This window comes from Hordeum vulgare, chromosome 4H (assembly GCF_904849725.1).
Source record: "Hordeum vulgare subsp. vulgare chromosome 4H, MorexV3_pseudomolecules_assembly, whole genome shotgun sequence".
In the NCBI taxonomy this organism is placed as follows: Eukaryota; Viridiplantae; Streptophyta; class Magnoliopsida; order Poales; family Poaceae; genus Hordeum; species Hordeum vulgare.
The window spans coordinates 415,503,531-415,530,465 of NC_058521.1; the positions used below are offsets into that span (position 1 = coordinate 415,503,531).

A 26,935-nucleotide genomic window follows, 5' to 3' on the forward strand; every position below is an offset into this window, starting at 1 on the left:
TCCCATATAATCAAAGCCCCAGACATCAAATGGTTCAATGACAAGTGAATAGTTCATAGGCATCTCTTGATGCTTACTGATGTTCCCTATCCTTTGGCATTCGTCACAAGACAAGACAAACTTACGAGCATCCTTGAAGAGAGTGGGCCAATAGAAACCTGATTACAATACCTTATGGCAGTTCTATCTCTAGCATGGTGTCCTCCGTACGCTTCGGAATGACACTTCTGCAGGATCTGTCACTGTTCATGTTCAGGCACACAACGTCTAATAACACCATCTACTCCTTCCTTATAAAGGTGAGGATCATCCCAGAAGTAGTGTCTCAAATCAACGAAGAATTTCCTCTTTTGCTGATAGGTGAAACTGGGTGGTATGTATTTGGCTACGATATAGTTTGCATAATCGGCATACCACGGTGCACTAAGTGAAGTGCGGATGACATTTAATTGCTCATCAGGAAAGCTGTCATCAATTGGTAGTGGGTCATCAAGGACATTCTCTAGCCTAGACAAGTTATCTGCTACAGGGTTATCAGCACCCTTTCGGTCAACGATGTGCAAATCAAATTCCTGTAGTAGGAGAACCCATCTGATCAGCCTAGGCTTAGCGTCCTTCTTCTGCATAAGGTACTTAATAGCAGCATGATCAGAGTGAATAGTGACTTTGGAGTCAACTATGTAAGATCTGAATTTTTCACATGCAAACACGACTGCTAAAAATTCCTTCTCCGTAGTGGCATAGTTTCTTTGAGCACTGTCTAGAGTTTTACTAGCGTAGTGAATGACATTCAACTTCTTGTCAACTCTTTGTCCTAGAACAGCACCAACAGCATAATCACTAGCGTCACACATGATTTCAAAGGGCAAGTTCCAGTCGGGTGGTTGAACAATATGTGCGGTTATCAAAGCCTTCTTACGTATTTCAAAGGCTTCCTCACAATCCTCATCAAAACCAAAAGGAACATCCTTCTGCAAGTGGTTGGTAAGAGGCCTAGAAATCTTAGAGAAGTCTTTAATGAACCTTCTATAGTAACCAGCATGACCTAGGAAACTTCGTATACCTCTGATATCTATGGGGCAAAGCATTTTCTCAATTGCATCAACCTTAGCCTTATCAACTTCAATGCCTCTTTCAGAGATTTTGTGTCCTAAGACGATACCTTCATTAACCATAAAGTGGCACTTCTCCCAATTCAAGACGAGGTTGGTTTCTTCCATCTCTGTAAGACTCGATCAAGGTTGCTGAGGCAATCATCAAAGGAAGACCCATAAATGGAGAAGTCATCCATGAAAACCTCGACAATCTTTTCACAAAAGTCAGAGAATATAGCCATCATACATCTTTGGAAGGTGGCAGGTGCATTACATAAGCCAAAAGGCATACATCTATAGGCAAAGGTACCGAAAGGGCAGGTGAAAGTGGTTTTCTCTTGATCAAATTGTGCAACAGGTATTTGCGAGAAACCTGAATAACCGTCTAGAAAGAAAAAGTGTGTGTGTTTTGATAACCTTTCTAGCATTTGGTCGATGAACGGCAAAGGATAATGATCTTTCCTGGTTGCCTTGTTCAGTTTCCGGAAGTCTATCACCATTACGTAGCCGGTAATAATCCTTTGTGGGATTAGTTCATCCTTATCATTAGGAACGACGGTGATACCTCCCTTCTTAGGTACGCGATGTACTGGACTTACCCAATCACTATGAGCAACAGGATAAATGATTCCTGCTTCCAGAAGCTTTAATATTTCTTTTCTAACGACCTCTTTCATCTTAGGATTCAATCTCCTTTGATGTTCAGCAATTGGTTTAAAGTCAGGATCGGTTTTAATCTTGTGCTAACATAGAGTAGGGCTAATACCCTTAAGATCATCAAGAGTATATCCAATAGCAGCGTGGTGCTTCCTGAGAGTTTTTAGTAACTTATTCTCTTCACGCTCTGAGAGGAGAGCACTAATAATGAGAGTATATATCTCCTTCTCATCAAGATAGGCATACTTAAGAGTATCAGGCAACTGTCTAAGCTCGAACACAGGATCACCCTTTGGTGGGGGAGGATCCCAAGCAGTTCAACAGGCAGATTATTCTTGAGAATAGGATATTGTTCTAAAACAATTTTATCTATCTCATCTCTCTCCTCCATATGCATATCATTTTCATGCTCAAGCAGATATTGCTCTAAAGGATCCGTAGGAGTTACGGCAATAGAGGCAAGAGCAATGATTTCATCCCTACTAGACGACTCTCTTTCATGGGGTTATCTTCCAAACTTGGATAAGTTAAATTCATGAGACACACCCTTGAAATTTACTGTGACAGTCTGCTTAATGCAATCAATGTGAGCATTGACAGTGTTGAGAAAGGGTCTACCGAATATGATGGGACAAAAGCTATCTTCTGCAGTACCAAGGACGAGGAAATCAGTAGGATACTTCGTCTTACCACACAGGACATCTACGTCTCTAACAATTCCCAAAGGGCAGATAGTGTGTCTATTAGCTAGCGTGATAGTGACATCAATGGGTTCTTTCTCAGCAGGTGCAATCTCATCTTTGATTTCATCATAGAGAGAACGGGGTATTGCACTAACACTAGCTCCCATATCACATAAACCATGGTAACAGTGATCTCCTATCTTAACAGAAACAACGGGCAGGCCAACTACATATCCGTGCTTGTCTTTCGCGTGAGGTTTAGCAATTCTAGCAGAGTCCTCACAGAATTTAATAACATGCCCATCTATGTCTTCGGCTAAGAGATCTTTGATAATAGCAAAAATAGTTTCAACTTTAATCTCCTCACGGGGTGCAAGTGGTCTCATGTAACCCCTACGTATCAAAGTTGGAGCTTTAGAATAATCCTTTATCCTAGCAGGGTATGGTGGTTTCTCAATGTAAGCACAAGGAACAACAGGATCACTAAAAGCTAAGATTTTCTCCTCAACTAGATTGGTTTTGGCTATGTTGCTTTCTACACGAGGATGATATTTAAACCACTTCTCTTTGGGAAGATCAACATGAGCAACAAAAGATTCACATAGAGAAGCTATTATCTCAGAGTCAAGTCCATACTTAGCGCTAAAATCTCTAGAAGTGTTTGTCTCAACAAAAGATTTAACGCAATCAAACTGGAAATTCATACCTGACTCCTTACCTTCCTCCAGCTCCCAATCTTCGGAGTTGCGTTTGGTTCTCTCCAATAAATTCCACTTGTGATCAATATCCTTCTTCATAAAAGAACCGGCACAAGAAGTGTCAAGCATGGTACGATCTTCATGAGAAAGCCGAGCATAAAAGTTTTGAGTTATGATTTCTCTCGAGAGCTCATGATTGGGGCATGAATATAGCATTGATTTAAGCCTCCCCCAAGCTTGAGCTATGCTTTCCCTGTCACGAGGCCAAAAGTTATAAATAAAGTTCCGATCACGATGTACTAAATGCATAGGATAGAACTTTTGATGAAATTCCAATTTCAACCGATTGTAGCCCCATGATCTAGTACCATCACATAGCCTATACCATGTCAACGCCTTATCCTTCAAAGATAAAGGAAAGACTTTCTTATTTACCTCATCCTCGGGCAAACCTGCAAGCTTAAATAAACCACAAACTTCATCTACATAGATCAGATGCAAGTCTGGATGTGAAGATCTATCTCCTGTGAAAGGATTAGCCAACAGTTTCTCAAGCATACCTGAAGGAATTTCATAAAAGATATTTTCAGTAGATACCTCAGGTTGAGGAGCAACTCCTCGTGCGTCCGTTCGTGGTGAAGATACCCCGAACAAACTCCTCAAAGGAACAGTTTCCATAGTGACAAGTGACAATAAATTTCAGCACAGTATATAAATGTTTCCTTACCAATTTCCACTTACCAAAGGCGCTTCACTCCCCGGCAACGGCGCGAGAAAAGAGTCTTGATGACCCACAAGTATAGGCAATCAATCGTAGTCCTTTCGATAAGTAAGAGTTTTGAACCCAACGAGGAACAGAAGGCTCTGATAAGCGGATTTCAGCAAGCTAATAATTGCAAGCACTGAAAGTAGCGGTAACAAGTGATGGTGTAGTGAGGTGAAACGTAGCGAGCAAAAAGTAACAAGTAACAAGTAGTAGCAACGGTGCAGCAAGTGGCCCAATCCCTTTTGTAGCAAGGGACAAGCCTGAACAAAGTCTTACAGGAGGAAAAACGCTCCCGAGGACACACGGGAATTTCTGTCCTGCTAGTTTCATCATGTTCATGTGATTCGCGTTCGTTACTTTGATAGTTTGATATGTGGGTGGACCGGCACTTGGGTACTGCCCTCACTTGGACAAGCATCCCACTTATGATTAACCCCTCTTGCAAGCATCCGCAACTACGAAAGAAGAATTAAGACAACGTCTAACCATAGCATTAAACTAGTGGATCCAAATCAGCCCCTTACGAAGCAACGCATAGACTGGGGTTTAAGCTTCTGTCACTCCAGCAACCCATCATATAGTTACTACTCCCCAATGCCTTCCTCTAGGCCCAAGTATGGTGAAGTGTTATGTAGTCGACGTTCACATAACACCACTAGAGGAAAAACAACATACAGCATATCAAAATACCGAACGAATATCAAATTCACATGACTATTATCAGCATGACTTATCCCATGTCCTCAGGAACAAAAGTAACTACTCACAAAACATAATCATAATCATGATCAGAGGTGTAATGAATAGCATCAAGGATCTGAACATAAACTCTTCCACCAAGTAATCCAACTAGCATCAACTACAAAGAGTAATGAACACTACTAGCAACCTTACAAGTACCAATAGGAGTCGCGAGACAAAGATTGGTTACAAGAGATGAACTAGGGATTGGAGAGGAGATGGTGTTGATGAAGATGTTGATGAAGATGCCTCCCCTCGGACGAGAGGAGTGTTGGTGATGACGATGACGATGATTTCCCCCTCCGGGAGGGAAGTTTCCCCGCCAGGATCGTCCTGCCGGAGCTCTAGATTGGATCTGCTCAAGTTCCGCCTCGTGGCGGCGGCGAAACCACGAAAAAGCTCCCTCTTGATTTTTTCTGGACCAGGACGCTTTATATAGCAAAAGAGGGGGGCTAGTGGGCCGTCAGGGAGCCCACAAGCCCCCACTCCGCCACCAGGGGGTGGCGGTGTCAGGGCTTGTGGCGCCCTGGCAGCCCCCCTGCGGTAGTTCTTTCGCCCAGTATTTTTTATATAATCCAGAAAAAATCCACGTAACTTTTCAGGGCATTTGGAGATGTGCAGAATAGTGGACTAGGATTTGCTCCTTTTCCAGTCCAGAATTCCAGCTGCCTGAATTCTCCCTCTTCAAATAAACCTTGCAAAATAAGAGAGAAAAGGCATAAATATGGTACCACAAGTAATATAACAGTCCAAAAAGCAATAACTATCAACATGAAAGCATGATGCAAAGTGGAGGTATCAACTCCCCCAAGCTTAGACCTCGCTTGTCCTCAAACGAAAACCAAGTTCCATAAACATGTCCACATGTTGAGAGACGAAAGTGTCGATAAAACATAATACGGACATGAGGGCATCATGATCACACATAGAACAGAAATACATCATAAAGATTCTTATGGGAAAGTAACAATTCCTTCACAAAGCAAAGCATGAAGCAAAAACCTTATCGAGAAGTAACCAACAATAGTCCATAGTCATTGAAGCAATTGCAATTTATCACAATATCAGAAAGAGTCAAATAAGAGCTTATAAGGCAAACTCACATACTCAATCATCTCTTTTGTTTTCCACAATTGTTACAACTCACGTGGTACTCATGGTGTCAAAGTTTCAGCTGGACACAGAGGAAGATAGGGGCTTATAGTTTTGCCTCCCAACCATTTACCTCAAAGGTAAAGTCAACAACAACAAAGCATAAGTACTCAACTCCAAGTTGATATATGAATATATATCTTTCCCAAGCATGTGACGGTAGCCAAGACAAAGGAAAAAAGGGACTTGGTGAAGATCACCATGACTCTTACAAGGGCAAAAAGTAAAGGTACAAGATAGGCCCTTCGCAGAGGGAAGCAGAGGTTAGTGGGCCGTGAGGGAGCCCACAAGCCCCCACTCCGCCACCAAGGGGGTGGCGGTGTCAGGGCTTGTGGCGCCCTGGCAGCCCCCCTCCGGTATTTCTTTCGCCCAGTATTTTTTATATAATTCAGAAAAAATCCACGTAACTTTTCAAGGCATTTGGAGATGTGCAGAATAGTGGACTAGGATTTGCTCCTTTTCCAGTCCAGAATTCCAGCTGCCTGAATTCTCCCTCTTCAAATAAACCTTGCAAAGTAAGAGAGAAAAGGCATAAATATGGTACCACAAGTAATATAACAGCCCAAAAAGCAATAAATATCAACATGAAAGCATGATGCAAAGTGGACGTATCAATACGTCTCCAACGTATCTACTTCTCCAAACTCTTTTGCCCTTGTTTTGGACTTTAATTTGCATGATTTGAATGGAACTAACCCGGACTGACGCTGTTTTCAGCACAATTGCCATGGTGTTGTTTTTGCGCAGAAATAAAAGTTCTCGGAATGACCTGGAAATTTACGAGGATTTTTTGTGGAATATATAAAAAATATTGGCGCAAGAATTACCTGGAGGGACGGAGCCAGGAGCCCACAAGCCCAGGAGGCGTGGACCCCACCCCCCCCTGGCCGCGCCTGGCAGGCTTGTGAGGCCCTCGTGGCTCCGCTGCCTCCAACTCCAGCTCTATATAGTCTCTCTCGCCCAGAAAAAATTAAGAGATAAGAGTTCATCGTGTTTTACGATACGGAGCCGCCGCCACCACCTGTTCTTCCTCTAGAGGGCACATCTGGAGTCCGTTCTGGGCTCCGGAGAGGGGAAATCGTCGCCGTCGTCATCACCAACCATCCTTCATCACCAATTCCATGATGCTCTTCATCGTTCGTGAGTAGTCTCATCGTAGGCTTGCTAGACGGTGCTAGGTTGGATGAGATCTATCATGTAATGGAGTTAGTTTTGATGTGGTTTATGCCAAAACTGTTGCGACCTTACACGTACGCTTACTAGGTGCATAAGGTGTCTAGCGGGTGTCTGTCTCTCCCACTCTAGTCAGATTAGATTTGATGAAAAGGGTCCTTATGAAGGGTAAATAGCTTTGGCATATCATCGTTGTGGCTGTCACGTAGGTAAGAAGGCGTTCTTGCTAAAACCCCAAATCAGCCACGTAAAACTTGCAACAACAATTAGAGGACGTCTAACTTGTTTTTGCAGGGTTTGACATGTGATGTGATATGGCCAAAGGATGTGATGTTACATGTGTGATGTATGAGATGATCATGTTCTTTTAATAGGATTCACGACTTGCATGTCGATGAGTATGACAACCGGCAGGAGCCATAGGAGTTGTCTTAATTTATTGTATGAGATGCAACGCCATGTGTATACTACTTTTGCTTCATTGCTAACGGCTAGCAGTAGTAGTAGTAGTTGGCGTGAAAACTTCATGAAGACACGATGATGGAGATCATGATGATGGAGATCATGGTGTCACGCCGATGACGATGATGATCATGCGATGCCCGGAGATGGAGATCGAAGGAGCAAAGATGATAATGGCCATATCATGTCACTATATGATTGCATGTGATGTTTATCATGTTTTCCTCTTGTTGCTTAGAACGACGGTAGCATAATAAGATGATCCCTCATAATATTTCGGGAACGTGTTCCCCTAAGTGTGCACCGTTGCGAAGGATCGTTGTCTCGAAGCACCACGTGATGATTGGGTGTGATAGATTCTAACGTTCGCATACAACGGTGTAAGCCAGATTTACACATGCGAAACACTTAGGTTGACTCGAAGAGCTTAGCATGTACAGACATGACCTCGAATACGAGAGACCGAAAGGTCGAACATGAGTCGTATGGTTGAATACGATCAGCATGAAGTTGCTCACCATCGACGACTAGTCCGTCTCACGTGATGATCGGACACGGGTTAGTCGACATGGATCATGTATCACTTATATGACTAGAGGGATGTCGATTTAAGTGGGAGTTCATACTTAATCTGATTAGATGAACTTAATTATCATAAACTTAGTCTAAAAGTTGTCTTTACAAATATTTTAGATCCAATGGCCAACGCACCTATCAACCTCAATTTCAACGCGTTCCTAGAGAAAAACAAGCTGAAAGATGATGGTAGCAACTATGCGGACTGGGTCTACAACTTGAAGCTCATCCTCATTGACTCCATTTTCAGGAATAATTGAGAGAGCAACCGACTTATTGGAAATAATACATATTGATGTGTGTGGTCCAATGAACGTTGAAGCTCGCGGTGGCTATCGTTATGTTCTCACTCTCACCGATGATTTGAGTAGGTATGGGTATATCAACTTGATGAAGCACAAATTTGAAATGTTTGAAAAGTTCAAGGAATTTCAGAATGAGGTTGAGAATCAACATGATAGAAAAATAAAGTGTCAACGATCTGATCGTGGAGGAGAATATTTGAGTCACGAGTTTGGCACACACCTAAGGAGATGTGGAATTGTTTCACAACTGACGCTGCCTGGCACACCGCAACGTAACGGGGTGTCTGAACATCGTAATCACACTTTATTAGATATGGTACGATCAATGATGTCTCTTACCGACTTACCGCTATCATTTTGGGGATACGCATTGGAAACTGCAGCATTCACTTTAAATAGGGCACCATCTAAATCCGTTGAGACGACACCGTATGAATTATGGTTTGGCAAGAAACCTAAGCTGTCGTTTCTAAAAGTTTGGGGTTGCGATGCTTATGTGAAGAAACTTCAACTAGAGAAGCTCGAACCCAAAGCGGAGAAATGTGTATTCATAGGATACCCTAAGGAAACTATTGGGTATACCTTATATCTTAGATCTGAAGGTAAAATCTTTGTTGCCAAGAACGGATCCTTTCTAGAGAAAGAGTTTCTCTCGAAAGAAGTAAGTGGGAGGAAAGTAGAACTTGATGAGGTAATTGTACCCCCTCTCGAATCGGAGAGTAGCGCAGCGCGGGAAATTGTTTTTGTGCCGCCTACATCAATTGAAGAAGAAGTTAATGATGATGATCATGAAACTTCAGATCGAGTTGCTACTGAACCATGAAGGTCCACAAGGGTACGTTCCGCACCAGGGTGGTACGGCAACCCTGTGATGGAAATCATGTTGTTAGACAACGGTGAACCTTTGAACTATGAAGAAGCAATGGAGGGCCCGGATTCCAACAAGTGGTTTGAGGCCATGAAATCCAAGATACGATCCATGTATGAGAACAAAGTATGGACTTTGGTGGACTTGCCCGATGATCGGAGAGCCATAGAAAATAAAGGTATCTTCAAGAAGAAGACTGACGCAAACGGGAATGTGACCGTTTATAAAGCTCGACTTGTCGCAAAGGGTTTTCAACAAATTCAAGGAGTTGACTACGATGAGACCTTCTCTCCCGTAGCGAACCTGAAGTCAGTCCGAATCATGTTATCAATTGCCGCTTTTCACGATTATGAAATTTGGCAAATGGACGTCAAAACATCGTTCCTTAACGGGTATCTTAAGGAAGGGTTGTATATGATGCAACCAGAAGGTTTTGTCGATCCTAAGAGTGCTAACAAGGTATGCAAGCTCCAGCGCTCCATCTATGGGCTGGTGCAAGCATCTCGGAGTTGGAACATTCGCTTTAATGAGGTGATTAAAGCGTTTGGGTTCATACAGGTTTATGGAGCAGCCTGTCTATACAAGAAAGTGAGTGCGAGCTCTGTAGCTTTCCTCATACTATATGTGGATGACATATTATTGATGGGGAATAATATAGAGTTATTGGAGAGCATAAAGGCCTACTTGAACAAGAGTTTTTCAATGAAGGACCTTGGAGAAGCTGCATACATATTAGGCATCAAGATCTATAGAGATAGATCGAGACGCCTCATAGGTCTTTCACAAAGTACATACCTTGACAAGATATTGAAGAAGTTCAATATGGAAAACTCGAAGAAGGGGTTCTTGCCAGTTTTGCAAGGTAAGAGATTGAGTAAGACTCAGTCACCGACCACAACAGCAGATAGAGAGAAGATGAGTACTGTCCGCTACGTTTCATCCATGGGCTCTCTAATGTATGCCATGCTGTGTACCAGACCTGATATAAACCTTGCCATAAGTTTGGTGGGGAGGTACCAAAGTGATCCCGGTATGGAACAATGGACAGCGGTCAAGAATTTCCTTAAGTACCTGAAAAGGACTAAGGAGATGTTTCTCGTTTATGGAGGTGACGAAGAGCTCGTCGTAAAGGGTTACGCCAATGCTAGCTTCGACACAGATCCGGATGACTCTAAGTCACAAACCAGATACGTGTATGTTTTGAATGGCGGGGCAGTGAGCTGGTGCAGCAGCAAGCAAGACGTCGTGGCAGCATCTACATGTGAAGCGGAGTACATAGGTGCTTCGGAAGCGGCTCATGAAGGGATCTGGATGAAGGAGTTCACCACCGACCTTGGAGTGGTTCCAAGCGCGTCAGGTCCGATGACACTCTTATGTGATAACACTGGAGCCATTGCCATAGCCAAGGAGCCCAGATTTCACCGGAAGACCAAGCACATCCAACGCCGCTACAACTCCATCCAGGACCAGGTCCAGAGAGGAGTCATAGATATTTGTAAAGTACACATGGATCTGAATATTGCAGACCCGTTGACTAAACCTATTCCACGAGCGAAACATGATCAACACCACAATGCTATGGGTATTCGATTCATCACAATGTAACTAGATTATTTACTCTAGTGCAAGTGGGAGACTGTTGGAAATATGCCCTAGAGGCAATAATAAAATGGTTATTACCATATTTCCTTGTTCATGATAATCGTCTATTATTCATGCTATAATTGTATTAACAGGAAACACTAATACATGTGTGAATAAATAGATCACAATGTGTCCCTAGCAAGCCTCTAGTTGGCTAGCTCGTTGATCAATAGATGATCATGGTTTCCTGATCATGGACATTGGATGTCATTGATAACGGGATCGCATCATTAGGAGAATGATGTGATGGACAAGACCCAATCCTAAGCATAGCACTAGATCGTGTTGTTCGTATGCTAAAGCTTTTATAATGTCAAGTGTCTTTTCCTTCGACAGTGAGATTGTGCAACTCCCGGATACCGTAGGAGTGCTTTGGGTGTATCAAACGTCACAACGTAACTGGGTGACTATTGTTGGGGAACGTCGCATGGGAAACAAAATTTTCCTACGCGCACAAAGACCTATCATGGTGATGTCCATCTACGAGAGGAGATTTGAATCTGCGTACCCCTGTAGATCGTATACCAGGAAGCGTTAAGAAACGCGGTTGATGTAGTGGAACGTCTTCACGTCCCTCGTACCGCCCCACGAACCGTCCCACGTACCGTCCCGCGATCCGTCCCACGACCCGTCCCACGATCCGTCCCATGAACCGTCTCCCGATCCGTTGCACGAACCGTCTTGCGATCCGTCTCATGATCTGTTCCGACCTAGTGCCGAACGGACGACACCTCCGCGTTTAGCACACGTTCAGCTCGATGACGATCTCCACCTACTTGATCCAGCAAAAGTGGGCGGAGAGGTAGAAGAGTTATCCGGCAGCGTGACGGCGCGCCGGTTGTGGTGTGATCTACTCCGGCAGGGCTTCGCCTAAGCTCCGCAGAAATACGATCTAGAGGAAAAACTGCGTGGTATAGGGTCGAGCAGCACGTGGCGAAGTTGTGTCTCAAAAACCCTCAATACCTCTAGTATATATAGGAGGGAGGGAGGGGAGAAGGCAGCCTCAAACTCTCAAGGTTTGACCGAAATTGGAGGTGGAGGAGTCCTACTCCAATCCTACTTGGAGTAGGATTCCACCTTCCCACTTGGAAACTCTTTCCACCTTGTGTTTTTTCCTTCTCAAACCTTATGGGCCTTAGTGGGAACTTATTCCAGCCCACTAGGGTCTGGTTTATCTCTTCCCATAGCCCATGAAACCCCTTGGGGCGTGACACCCCTCCCGATGGTCCCCGGCACCCCTCCCGACACTCCCGGTACACTATCGATGAGCCCGAAACTTTTCCGGTGACCAAAACAGGACATCCTATATATATCAATCTTTACCTCCGGACCATTTTGGAGTTCCTCGTGACATCCTGGATCTCATCTGGGACTCCGAACAACTTTCGGTTACCAACACCTATAACTCAACTATACCGAAACGTCACCGAACCTTAAGTGTGCAGACCCTGCGGGTTCGAGAACTATGTAGACATGACCCGAGACACTCCTCAGTCAATATCCAATAGCGGGACCTGGATGCCCATATTGGATCCTACATATTCTCCGAAGATCTTATCGGTTGAACCTCAGTGTCAAGGATTCATATAATCCCGTATGTCATTCCCTTTGTCCTTTGGTATGTTACTTGCCCGAGATTTGATCGTCGGTATCCGCATACCTATTTCAATCTCGTTACCGGCAAGTCTCTTTACTCGTTCCATAATACAAGATCTCGTGACTTACACTTAGTCACATTGCTTGCAAGGCTTGTGTGTGATGTTGTATTACCGAGTGGGCCCCGAGATACCTCTCCATCACACGGAGTGACAAATCCAAGTCTTTGGTCCATACTAACTCAACGGACACCTTCGGAGATACCTGTAGAGCACCTTTATAGTCATGCAGTTACGTTGCGACGTTTGATGCACACAAGGTATTCCTTCGGTGCCAGTGAGTTATATGATCTCATGGTCATAGGAACAAATACTTTACACGCAGAAAACAATAGCAATAAAACGACACGATCAATATGCTACGTTCATAGTTTGGGTCTTGTCCATCACATGATTCTCCTAATGATGTGATCCCGTTATCAACTGACAACACTTGCCAATGGCCAGGAAACCTTGACCATCTTTGATCAACGAACTAGTCAATAAGAGGCTCAATAGGGACAGTGTGTTGTCTATGTATCCACACATGTATTTGAGTTTCCAATCAATACAATTCTAGCATGGATAATAAATGATTATTATGAACAAGGAAATATAATAATAACTAATTTATTATTGCCTCTAGGGCATATTTCCTACAGTTTCCCACTTGCACTAGAGTCAATAATGTAGTTCAAATCACCATGTGATTTCAACGAATCGAACACCAATATAGTTCTGGGGTCTGAGCACGTCTTGCTCGTGAGAGAGGTTTTAGTCAACGGTTCTGAAACTTTCAGATCCGTGTGTTCTTTACAAACCTTTATGTCATCTTATAGATGCTGCTACTACGTGCTATTCGGAAATACTCCAAATATCTACTCTACTATACGAATCCATTTTACTACTCATAGTTATTCGAATTAGTGTCAAAGCTTGCATCAACGTAACCCTTTACGACGAACTCTTCAACCACCTCCATAATCGAGAAAAAAATCCTTAGTCTATTAGTTACTAAGGATAACTTTGACCGTTGTTCAGTGATTCAATCCTATATTACAACTCCGAGATGCTTGCACCAGTCCATAAAAGGATCGCTGGAGCTTGCATACCTGTTAGTATCCTTAGGATCGACAAAACCTTCTGGTTGTATCACATACAACCTTTCCTCAAGGAAACTGTCGAGGAAACAATGTTTTGACATCCTATGTGCAATATTTCATAAATAATGCAGCAACTACTAACGTAATTCCAACAGACTTTTAGCATCATTGCGAGTGAGAAAGTCTCATCATAGTCAACTCTTTGATCTTGTCGAAAACATCTTTGCGACAAGTCGAGCCCCTTTTAATGGTGACTTTTCACCATCATCGTGTGTCTTCCTTTCAAAGATCCATCTTTACTTAATATTCCTACGACCATCAAGTAGTTCTCCCAAAGTCTACACTTTGTTTTCATACATGTATCCTTCTCGGATTTCGTGGCCTCCAGCCATTTGTCGGAATCCGGGCCCACCATCGCTTCTCCATAGCTCGTAGGTTCATTGTTGTTCAACAACATGACCTCCAAGACAGGGTTACCGTACCACTCTGCAGTAGTACGCGACCTTGTCGACCTACGAGGTTTGTAGTAACTTGATCCAAAGCTCAATGATCACCATCATTAGTTTCTACTTCAATTGGTGTAGGCGCCACAAGAACATCTTCCTGCGCCCTGCTACACACTGGTTTGAAGTGATGGTTCACTAACCTCATCAAGTTCCACTATGCTCCCACTCAATTCTTTCGAGAGAAACCTTTCCTCGAGAAAGGACCCGTTTCTTGAAACAAACACTTCGCTTCCAGATCTGAGATAGGAGATGCACCCAATTGTTTTGGATATCCTATGAAGATGCATTTATCCGCTTTGGGTTCGAGCTTATCAGACTGAATTTTTTTCACATAAGCATCGCAACCCCAAACTTTTAAGAAACGACAGCTTAGGTTTCTCCAAACCATAGGCTATACTATGTCATCTCAACAGAAATACGCGGTGCCCTATTTAAAGTGAATGCGGTTGTATCTAATGCATAACCCATAAACGATAGTGGTAATTCGATAAGAGACATCATAGTATGCACAATATCAAATAGGGCTTGGCTATGATGTTCAGACATATCGTCACACTATGGTGTTCCAGGTGGCATGAACTGCGAAACAATTTTCACATTGTCTTAATTACGTACAAAAAACTCGTAACTCAGATATTCATCTCTATGATGATATCATAGACAGTTTATTCTCTTGTCACGATGATCTTCACTCTGAAATAGCTTTGAACTTTTCAATATTTCAGACTGGTGATTCATCAAGTTAATACTCCTGTATCTACTCAAATCGTCAGTGAAGTAAGAACATAACGATATCCACTGCGTGCCTCAGCACTTACTGGACTGCACACATCAAAAATGTATTACTCCCAACAAGTTACTCTCTTGTTTCATGTGGCATGATTTGCATGTCTCAGGTGATTCAAAATCAAGTGAATCCAAACGATCCATCCGCATGGAGTTTCTTCATGCGTTTATACCAACATGTATGGTTTGCATGTCTCAAACGTTTCAAAAATGAGTGAGTACAAAGATCCATCAGCACGAAGCTTCTTCATGAATTTTACACCAACATGACTCAAGTGGTAGTGCCACAACTAAGTGGTACTATCATTATTACTTTGTATCTTTTGGCACCAATATTATGAACATGTGTAACACTACGATCGAGATTCAATAAACCATTCAGGGTAATTATTCAAGCAAATAGAATAACTATTATTCTCTTTAAATGAATAATCGTATTGCAATAAACACGATCCAATCATGTTCATGCTCAACGCAAACACCAAATATCAATTATTTAGGTTTTACCACCAATCCCGATGATAGAGGGAAAGTGCGATGTTTGATCACATCAACCTTGGAAACACTTCCAACACATATCGTCACCTCGCCTTTAGCTAGTCTCCGTTTATACCGTAGCTTTCATTTCGAGTTACTAATCACTTATCAACCGAACCGGTATCCAATACCCTCGTGCTACTAGGAGTACTAGTAAAGCACACATCAATATCATGTATATCAAATATACTTCTGTCGACTTTGCCAGCCTTCTTATCTACCAAGTATCTAGGGTAGCTCCGCCTTAGTGACCGTTCCCCTCATAACAAAAGCACTTAGTCTCGGGTTTGGGTTCAATCTTGGGTTTCTTCATTAGAGAAACAACTGGTTTGCCGTTCCATGAAGTATCCCTTCTAGCCCTTGCCTTTCTTGAAACTAGTGGTTTTACTAACCATCAACAATTGATGCTCCTTCTTGATTTCTACTTTCGCAGTGTCAAATATTGCGAATTGCTCAAGGATCATCATATCTAACCTTGATATGTTATAGTTCATCACGAAGCTCTAGCAGCTTAGTGGCACTGACTTTGGAGAACCATCACTATCTTATCTGGAAGATTAACTCCCACTTGATTCAAGCGATTGTTGTACTCAGACAATCTGAGAACATGCTCAACGATTTGAGATTTTCTCCTTTACTTTGTAGGCAAATAATATTGTCGGAGGTCTCATACCTCTCAACAAGGGCACGAGCATGAAATCTCAATTTCATCTCTTAGAACATCTCTTATGTTCCGCGAAGTTTTCAAAACGTCTTCGGTGCCTTGCTTCTAAGCCATTAAGTATTGCGCACTGAACTATTATGTAGTCATCAAAGACGTGTATGTCAGATGTTCGCAACATCCACAGACGACGCCCGAGGTGCAGCACACCGAGTGGTGCATTAAGGACATAAGCCTTCTACGCATCAATGAGGACAATCCTCAGTTTTACGGACTCAGTCCGCAAAGTTGCTACTATCAACTTTCAACTAAATTTTCTCTAGGAACATATAAAAACAGTAGAGTTATAGCGCAAGGTACATCGTAATTTGCAAAGACCATTAGACTATGTTCATGATAATTAGTTCACTTTATCATATTACTTAAGAACTCCCACTCAAAAAGTACATCTCTCTAGTCATTTGAGTGGTACATGATCCAAATCCACTATCTCAACTCCGATCATCACGTGAGTCGAGAATAGTTTCATTGGTAAGCATATCTATGCTAATCATATCAACTATACGATTCACGCTCGACCTTTCGGTCTCTTGTGTTCCGAGGCCATGTCTGCACATGCTAGGCTCGTCAAGTTTAACCCGAGTGTTCCGCGTGTGCAACTGTTTTGCACCCGTTGTATGTGAACGTTGAGTCTATCACACCCGATCATCACGTGGTGTCTCGAAACGATGAACTGTAGCAACGGTGCACAGTCGGGGAGAACACAATTTCGTCTTGAAATTTTAGTGAGAGATCACCTCATAATGCTACCACCGTTCTAAGCAAAATAAGGTGCATAAAAGGATTAACATCACATGCAATTCATAAGTAACATGATATGGCCATCATCATGTGCTTCTTGATCTCCATCACCAAAGCACCGACACGATCTTCTTGTCACCGGCGCCACACCATGATCTCCATCAACGTGTCGCCATCGGGGTTGTCGTGGTACTTGTGCTATTACTACTAAAGCTACATCCTAGCAATATAGTAAACGCATCTGCAAACACAAACGTTAGTTTAAGGACAACCCTATGGCTCCTGCCGGTTGCCGTACCATCGACGTGCAAGTCGATATTAACTACTACAACATGATCATCTCATACATCCAATATATCATATCACATCATTGGCCATATCATACCACAAGCATACCCTACAAAAACAAGTTAGACGTCCTCTAATTTGTTGTTGCATGTTTTACGTGACTGTTATGGGTATCTAGTAGATCGCATCTTACTTACGCAAAAACCACAACGGAGATGTGCAAATTGCTATTTAACCTCTCCAAGGACCGCCTCGATCAAAACCAATTCAACTAAAGTTCAAGAAACCGACACCCGCGAGTCATCTTTATGCAACGAGGTTGCATGTCAAGCGATGAAACCAGTCTTTCGTAAGCGTACGAATAATGTCGGTCCGGGCCGCTTCAATCCAACAATACCGCTGAATCGGGAAAAGACTAATGAGGGCAGCAAATCGAACATCACCGTCCACAAAACCCTTTGTGTTCTACTCGAGATAACATCTACGCATGAACCTAGCTCATGATGCCACTATTGGGGAACGTCGCATGGGAAACAAAATTTTCCTACGCGCACGAAGACCTATCATGGCGATGTCCATCTACGAGAGGAGATTTGAATCTATGTACCCTTGTAGATCGTACAGCAGGAAGCGTTAAGAAACGCGGTTGATGTAATGGAACGTCTTCACGTCCCTCGAACCGCCCCACGTACCGTCCCGCGATCCGTCCCACGTATCGTCCGGCGATCCATCCCATGAACCGTCTCGCGATCCGTTGCACGAACCGTCTTGCGATCCGTCTCATGATCCGTTCCGATCTAGTGCCGAACGGACGACACCTCCGCGTTCAGCACACGTACAGCTCGATGACGATCTCCACCTTCTTGATCCAGCAAGAGGGGGCGGAGAGGTAGAAGAGTTCTCCAGCAGCGTGACGGCGTGCCGGTGGTGGTGATGATCTACTCCGACAGGGCTTCACCTAAGCTCCGCAGAAATACGATCTAGAGGAAAAACTGCGTGGTATAGGGTGGAGCAACACGTGGCAAAGTTGTGTCTCAAAAACCCTCAATACCTCTAGTATATATAGGAGGGAGGGAGGGGACGAGGCAGCCTCAAACCCTCAAGGTTTGGCCGAAATTGGAGGTGGAGCAGTCCTACTCCAATCCTACTTGGAGTACGATTCCACCTTCCCACTTGGAAACTCTTTCCACCTTGTGTTTTTTCCTTCTCAAACCTTATGGGCCTTAGTGGGAACTTATTCCAGCCCACTAGGGTCCGGTTTATCTCTTCCCATAGCCCATGAAACCCCTTGGGGCGTGATACCCCTCCTGATGGTCCTCGGCACCCCTCCCGGCACTCCCGGTACACTACCGATGAGCCCGGAACTTTTCCGGTGACCAAAAGAGGACTTCCTATATATCAATCTTTACCTCCGGACCATTCTGGAGTTCCTCGTGACGTCCTGGATCTCATCTGGGACTCCGAACAACTTTCAGTTACCAACACCTATAACTCAACTATACCGAAACGTCACCGAACCTTAAGTGTGCAGACCCTGCGGGTTCGAGAACTATGTAGACATGACCCGAGACACTCCTCGGTCAATATCCAATAACGGGACCTGGATGCCCATATTGGATCCTACATATTCTCCGAAGATCTTATCGGTTGAACCTCAGTGTCAAGGATTCATATAATCCTGTATGTCATTCCCTTTGTCCTTCGGTATGTTACTTGCCCGAGATTTGATCGTCGGTATCCGCATACCTATTTCAATCTCGTTACCGGCAAGTCTCTTTACTCGTTCCATAATACAAGATCTCGTGATTTACACTTAGTCACATTGCTTGCAAGGCTTGTGTCTGATGTTGTATTACCGAGTGGGCCTCGAGATACCTCTCCGTCACACGGAGTGACAAATCCTAGTCTTTGATCCATACTAACTCAACGGACACCTTCGGAGATACCTGTAGAGCACCTTTATATTCACCCAATTACGTTGCGACGTTTGGTGCACACAAGGTATTCCTCCGGTGCCAGTGATTATATGATCTCATGGTCATAGGAACAAATACTTGACACGCAGAAAACAATAGAAATAAAGCGACACGATCAATATGCTACGTTCATAGTTTGGGTCTTGTCCATCACATGATTCTCCTAATGATGTGATCCCGTTATCAAGTGACAACACTTGCCTATGGCCAGGAAACCTTGACCATCTTTGATCAACGAACTAGTCAACTAGAGGCTCACTAGGGACAGTGTGTTGTCTATGTATCCACACATGTATTTGAGTTTCAATCAATACAATTCTAGCATGGATAATAAATGATTATTATGAATAAGGAGATATAATAATAACTAATTTATTATTGCCTCTAGGGCATATTTCCTACAACTATAAAGGTGCACTACGAGTATCTCCGAAAGTGTCTGTTAGGTTGACACGAATCGAGATCGGGATTTGTCACTCCGTGTGACGGAGAGGTATCTCTGGGGCCACTCGGTAGAACATCATCATAATGAGCTCAATGTGGCTAAGGAGTTAATCACAAGATGATGTGCTACGGAACGAGTAAAGAGACTTACCGGTAACGAGATTGAACAAGGTATAGGAATACCGACGATCGAGTCTCGGGCAAGTTCTATACCGACAGACAAAGGGAATTGTATACGAGATTGATTAAATCCTTGACATCGTGGTTCATCCGATGAAATCATCGTGGAACATGTGGGACCCACCATGGGTATCCAGATCTCGCTGATGGTTATTGGCCAAAGAGGTGTCTCAGTCATGTCTGCATGCCTCCCAAACCCGTAGGGTCTACACACTTAAGGTTCGATGACGCCAGTGTTGAACGCGGAGGTGTCATGGTTCGGCACTAGATCGGAATCACACCGCGGTCTGAATCGCTGCGAGTACGACTCCATCAACCGCGTTCTAGCAACGCTTCCGCTTAACGATCTTCAAAGGTATGAAGATGCTCTCACCCCTCTCTCGTTGCTGGTCTATCCATAGGAAGATCTGAATATGGCGTAGGAAAATTTTGAATTTTGCTACGTTCCCCAACAGGTACCACTAGAGGTGTAATGTAATAAAGCACTTGCAAGGAAAGAACTGATTTGACAAGGTTGGTGCGTCCAATTGCAGTGATGTTGCCACCATCCGAGGGGGTGAGCTTAGCCGCGACATTGTCCTCAAAGAATTGAAAGTCCACTTTTTTCAGCTTCCACACTGAGAGGGGTAGACCCAAGTATCTCATTGGGAAGGAGGACCTTTTAGTCGGCAAGTTATGAAGGACGGTCCTTAGATTTATGTGACCACATCTAATTGGTATGACAGAGCTCTTCTGGAAGTTGGTTGCGAGGCCCATGACCTCGCCAAAGCAGTGTAGAATCTGCGCTAGACGATCAACATCACTCTTGATGGGAGCTATGAAGACCGCCACATCATCCGCATAGAGAGAGGTGCGTACTATGTCACCACGACCACAAATCTTGATTAGGAGGCCCTTTGAGGTGGCGTTGTTCAGAAGCTGTTGGAGCGGATCAACCATGCTTTATCAGAGGCCCGGGCACCCCATTAAGAAGGAAACTTGAAGAAGAGGTGCAAAGCAGGGCCATGATCCAGTTTCTGAACTTGGCTGGGAAGCAACGCTTTTGAAGAAAGTCTATGATGTATTCCCATTTGAATTAAGTAATCAATCACTTGCACCTATTTTACAAAAGCTTTTTCAAACAAACTAAATATTTGTTTGTGCTATTAAGTAATCTAATCCCTCTCTTTTTGACTTGTTTTGATAACATTTTACTTTGAGGGGAGTTATGGCAGCTGAAATTTATTTTATCAGAACAATTCTTTAAATGCACTGGTAACTCCAGCTCCGCTATCTTGATTAGTGCATTTAAGTATGCTTCGTTTGCACACAAAACAAAACAACTTTTGGCCGATTCATCAGTCAGCAAGATGAATTCATTTATGATGTCTAAGTGAAATTTAAATGAGCAACAGCTTAAGAGATTAGCTAGTTGTCTCTTTTCAAAGCTTCTGATATATTTCATACCAACGTAGTACTCACTCCATCCCGAATTACTTATTGCAGTAATTTGGGACGGATGGAGTAGTACATAATAACATACTCCCTCCATCCCAAAATTCTTGTCTTAGATTTGTCTAAATATGAATGTATCTAGTCACGTTTTAGTATTTAGATACATCCATTTCTAAACAAGCCTAAGACAAAAAAAATTGGGACGAAGGAAGTAGTAAAACATGGTGTTCATCGGGGGGGGGGGGGGGGGGGGGGGGGGGCGCTACGAGTTTGCCAGACAAACTGCTGAGTGTTCAGAAGTGACAGTAGCCAATTACTTGCCAGCGGTAAAAAAAACTGAAGGCTATGTTCCACACTCAAAATCTCCACGAGTGATTTCGTGATCAAACTGTCACCACAGCATATTCAGTATTCCGCCATGTCATGAAATGTCCCAGTTCTTCCTGTCTATCAAAACTATCACAACAGACGAACTGCAATGCTTCAGCGGTCTGCAAAGGTGAGAGTGCATTGTGAAGAAAAAAAACATACGCATGTAAGTTAGTGTGCACATCAGGGTTCATGTAAAGGGAGGAACTAAATAGAAAATACATAAAGCCTTCACCTCGAGCTGTCTTTTGGCGTCTGTACACATTCAAATAGCATGCTGCTCTTGAAAAACAGTGACTCCCTGCACCAGAAAATGATTTGTAATTGGAGTTTTTACTCTTTACTGTAACAGGTGATTACACAGGTTCTAAGGTCAGCATAATCTGACCTCTAAGTGACCTCGCTTAGAGAAGCAGTCACATTACACCATTGATAGTTGCAAACATACCACAGGGGAACAAGCTCCTCATGTGCAGTTTGCTCACAGTAGATGATGAAATCATATTCAGATGAAACCTGGATTCTGGATATGTTCCCTATAAAGAAAATTAAGGTGCCATTAAACTAGTTACCCTAAAGCTTTCAAATGATGAAATCAATAGGATATGCATATAACTGCCAAATGGAACTATTACTGGAGAACCCAAGGCTAACTGCTGTGACTCTTGAGAGACACAAAGCGGAAGCATCATCAAACTGAAGATTTCCGTAACTAAGGGTAACTGTACTCAGATACTGAGAATTACCAAATAGCAGGATGAGATGATATAGGACAAGGAATCTACCTCCCATTCACCTCACCAATAGTCCCTGCAAGAGCAAAATCCGTCTTTGAAATGATGGAACCTATTAGCATCTCTGAGTATGATTTCCCGAGAAGTTATTTTTGCAATGAACTTCATGGCAGCATGGCAGTCACCACAGACTCTGAGGTTCTTCATGACACGAATGGGCATTCCTTCTGGGACTTTCAAAAGTCCATATGCCACAGCCTGCCTCTCACTATGATATCGCAAGCTATGAAGTTTTTGCTCTTCGTCTATATCATGGAGCACAAAGCTTCCGTCAGCTGAGTAACCAGATTCCATCAGTAGACCATCTAGTTTCTCCAACATCTTAAGGATAATAGCATGCTCTGGGTGTGCTAATATATCACCAGATGTGAAGAGGTGCACCCTCTTGTCATACTCTATCCAACTACAGCCTGTAGACTTGTTTAAATTCCTTGAGCTAATGAACTTCCGCGTCTTAGAAGCATCTTCCCACCTCCCAGTGGATGTATAAATGTGAGAGAGCAAAACATATGGTCCAGCACTCCCGGGCTCTAGCTCTAATAGCTTCTTAGCAGCAAGCTCGGCAATCTCAGCATTCTTGTGCATCCTACAGGCACCCATCAGTGCTCCCCAGATGATAGCGTCGGCTTCAACTGGCATGTTCTTAATCAAATCCAATGCTTCATGTACAAGTCCAGCTCGACCAAGCAAATCAACCATGCAAGAGTAATGCTCGGCTCCTGGTCGGATGGCAGAATCCTTACACATAGAATTGAAAATTTCCCTCCCTACTTTAACTTTCCCGGTATAGCTACAAGCAGTGAGGACTCCTATATAAGTAATTTCATCAGGTGCCATTCCTGCCATCGTCATGTCATTAAATATGCCAAGTGCTTCCTCCCCCAACCCATGTTGAGCATAACCAGTGATCATCGAGTTCCACATGACTACATCTTTGGGCTCAAACATATTGAAGACCCTATTAGCTTTATCCAAATTTCCACATTTGATGTACATTGTGATTAATGCTGAGACAGCAAAGACATCCATGTCAAAGGAGCATCTCAGCATTGCAGCATGCACCTCCCTTCCATGATTGAGAATAGCTAGTGCCGAACACACGGTAAGGATGCTAATGACTGATGGGTAGTTTGGACGGATACCTCTCCATAACATGTCACGGAAAGTAGACAACGCCTCAATCAAGAACTCATTCTGCTCATATGCTTTAATCATTGCACTCCACGTACCATCATCCTTCTCTTGCATTCTCTCAAACACTGCCTGGGCAGCATCCACCATCCCACGCTGCCCAAACCCAACCATCATCGCATTGCAGGCAGCCACTGGGTGCTCTGGCATTGCATTAAACAGCTGCTCAGCATCCTCGATATGGCCAGCCTGTATGTACCCGACTAACATAGCAGTCCATGACACCTCATTGCGATCAGGCATCACCTCAAAAAGCTTCCGTGCAAGGTTAAGCTTCCCATTTTGAGAGTAGCCAGATATCATTGCAGTCCATGACACGACATTCCTCTTCGGCATTTCATCAAACAGAAGGCGTGCCTCAGCAATTCGGCCTGCCTGGCAGTACCCAGATAGCATGGCAGTTCGTGCAACGACGTCTTTGTCAGGCATTTCGTCGAACAGCTTGCGGGCCTCATCGAGACGGCCGGCATCAATAAAACCACCAAGCATAACCGTGTAGGAGACGTGGTTGCGCTCGGGCATATGGTGGAACAGGCGGATGGCGTCGGCCAGGAAGCCGTGGCGCACGTACCCGCGCAAAAGGGAGGTGAAGGAGACGACTGAGGGGGGTAAGGGGATGGAGGCCAGCGCGGCCGCCGCATCAGGGAGGGTGTGACGGCGGAGGGAGAAGCCTGAGATGAGAGCGTTGTAGGAGCCGAGATCGCGGGAGGGCATGCGGCGGAAGAGGCCGAGGGCGGCTTCCGGGAGGTGGTTCCGGAAGTAGCCGGCGATGAGGGCGTTGTAGGAAGCGGTAGTGCGGAGGGGCATGGCCTCGAACGTCGCGCGGGCGCCCTCCATGTTCCCCGCGCGTGCCATCCAGGCGATGCGCGCGTTCGCGGCCACCACCGCCGGCGCCGCGCTCGACGGCAGGAAGCGAACCGACGGGAGGCGCATGGCGAGCGGGTGTGTGCCTAACGAAGGCTGAGAGCATCCAACCGGTTGGACCCCAAACCGTTTCCTCCGTGTCCCATACAATATGTGGAGAAAATGGATTATTTACCCCCACTTTACTTCTAACTTTGATCATTTGCCTCTCCAAGATTGATGGGTAGGACAGGTGTCGTAGGAGTAAATGTAACAGTAATAAGTAGGGTAAGAACGACCCTAGATCTAGTTATGACACGAGATTTACAAGTCGGATCCCTCGCGGTAGAGGTAAAAATTCTATGTCTCAAACTCTGTAGTTGTTTTCTTTCTCGTGCCTGGAATTACAAAGTATTACGAACCCTGACCCTAAGCTACGAGTAGATTATAAAAAGTGTGACAAGTTTATTGGCTAGCATTCAGTGGATACAATGATGACAAGTACTATATATGATAACCATTGTAATAAATGCTCGTAACAAACACGAAGTCGTGCGCCTTTTGACATTCTGGATTTTATTGTTGTCTGCTCATCTCCTCTTGTCTGAGTCACAAGAGTAGCCGAGTGGATTTGAGACGTCCAAGTGATTGCGGTCTTGGGTGTCGTTTCTGTGATGGAGACTTTGAGGACCGTGTGAGCGGATCGGGTGTTTTGAGATTTAGGCTGAGCTCATGTGTATTGTTGGTCTCTATGTATCAAACAATGAGCTCCTCATGGATCTATCAATTATGGATATCCCCAACATTAGTCCCGTGAGTTAGCTAAGGTTTTGCAGGTTTGCCGAAAATCGAGATTTAGTCTAGGTGATTATAGAAATACTCGTCAACCATCATCAAGTTTCCGAACAATCAAGATCTGACCAAAACTTAACGGATTGTAGAACTAGAGCTTCTCGACTGATCGAGCACATAGATGACTACGAGGAGAAGCTTGGTGGCACTCGATCGTCTCCCGGGGGAGGCTGGATAGTCATCTGAGTAAGGTTGTGCCATTAAACCTGAGTAGCAAGATATACACATGGACAAATTCTCTGAAGAGGTGCCATTCTTTATCCTAGAGGAAGTCGATGTGAGTCCACTTCCGGTCCAAGCTTATGAGTTTTACGGTTTGGATCCTAGAAAAAGGTCCAAAAAGGCCCCGGAAGGGGCCTTAAACTCATCCCAATGCAATCGGTAAGAATGGCTTCTTTTGAGAAATAGTAGACTGTCCGAGTGGATATGTTCATCCTCATGCGTTCTCGATTGGCCGAAGTGTTGTACTCCCTCCGTCACAGTTTATAAGGCATGTACGTGTACCTAGGTCGTTACTTTAACTTATATAAAATATATTGTTTAACATAAAAATTATATTATTAGAAAATAGAACATCTAAAGTTTCTAATGATATATTTTTTGTAATATATGTCTCTCATTAAGTTGGTCAAATTGACGACATAGATATGCATGCATGCCTTATAAACTGTGACAGATGGAGTATTTGGAAACTTCTTTCGACGGGATCAACATATCTTTGAGTTTTAATATCCGCGGCAATAGTTTCATGAGCATGCACTCACTTAATTGCAACGTTTAACACAACTGAGATCGTGGGATCCTTGATTTCCGGTCCTGAGATGCCACATATCCCACTTTCTGTGCATCATGAAGTCGACGATCGTTGTTGGATGGAGGGATCGATGGCTACAAATCGTCCCTGGAGACTTACCAGGGGTTATAAATAAGACAGGAGAGGGTAAAATGCAGATCCCCTTTTCATTTCATCCTTGAGCACGCCGCCACCTTCTTCATCTTGCTCTCTCCTCCTTGGTGCCATTGCTTGCCATGGGCCAAGACAACACCTTAGCGTTGGAGAAGAAGAAGAAGTGGACGTGGAAGGGCTCATCTGCCATCTTTACGCTGCCGCTCGGTTGGAACTAGTAGGATTGGCTCCCCTCTAGGGCAATGGAGAAGGAGGTGTTTGATTTAGTCCCGTTGGTCTTGTTCCAGAGCAAGGATGGCGGCTACTAGACTCCAACGAGCTCAAACCTGTGTTGTGCCCCGACGAAAGGGTACTCGTCACTTTCCACATAGAGTGCCTCCACATACATTATTTTGTAGATCTCTGAATTACTTTGGAGCCCAACTTCATCACATTTCTCCCAACACAATGGTTTATCTAGCTGCATTTGTCTTGCTTTGCGAAAATTTCATCGAATGTCCTCCCCATTGTGCTCTATTCAAACACATATTTTCTTGCGGTATATTTCATTGAAAAAGAGATATTTTCTCTGCTATTTCTATTAATGAATAACGAATGCAAATGATTCCACAAATCCTCTCTTTGATGTGTTTCCACAGGAAATGGGCTAAAATGGGAAAAATCACGTACGGAAATGGAAAGGAAGGTAAATTGAGGAAGAAAGAATCAATGGGAAGCGTCTGCAGAAAGAAAGAGCAAAAGAGTGTTCCATACGGGCGCCCATGCCTGCATGAGCGCGCGTTTGGCATGGATTTCGAGGCAGATCATCCA

General features: G+C 43.9%; 1 protein-coding gene across 3 annotated transcripts; it reads right to left on the reverse strand.

The window, feature by feature from the left end:
* Positions 1–21,438: 21,438 nt before the first annotated feature.
* Positions 21,439–24,456, reverse strand: LOC123448785 (pentatricopeptide repeat-containing protein At1g56690, mitochondrial). 3 transcript variants are annotated; one of them, XM_045125792.1, is made up of 4 exons: positions 22,324–24,456; positions 21,927–22,074; positions 21,774–21,839; positions 21,439–21,660 (listed from the first exon to the last, which is right to left on the reverse strand). In XM_045125792.1, exon 1 carries the CDS (start codon positions 24,454–24,456, stop codon positions 22,336–22,338), a length of 2,121 nt encoding a protein of 706 aa, XP_044981727.1. In that variant the 3' UTR covers positions 21,439–21,660; positions 21,774–21,839; positions 21,927–22,074; positions 22,324–22,335. The 3 variants fall into 3 exon arrangements, with proteins under 3 accessions (XP_044981727.1, XP_044981728.1, XP_044981729.1); XM_045125793.1 differs by having other exon boundaries at positions 22,285–24,456; XM_045125794.1 differs by lacking the exon at positions 21,927–22,074.
* Positions 24,457–26,935: the final 2,479 nt, after the last annotated feature.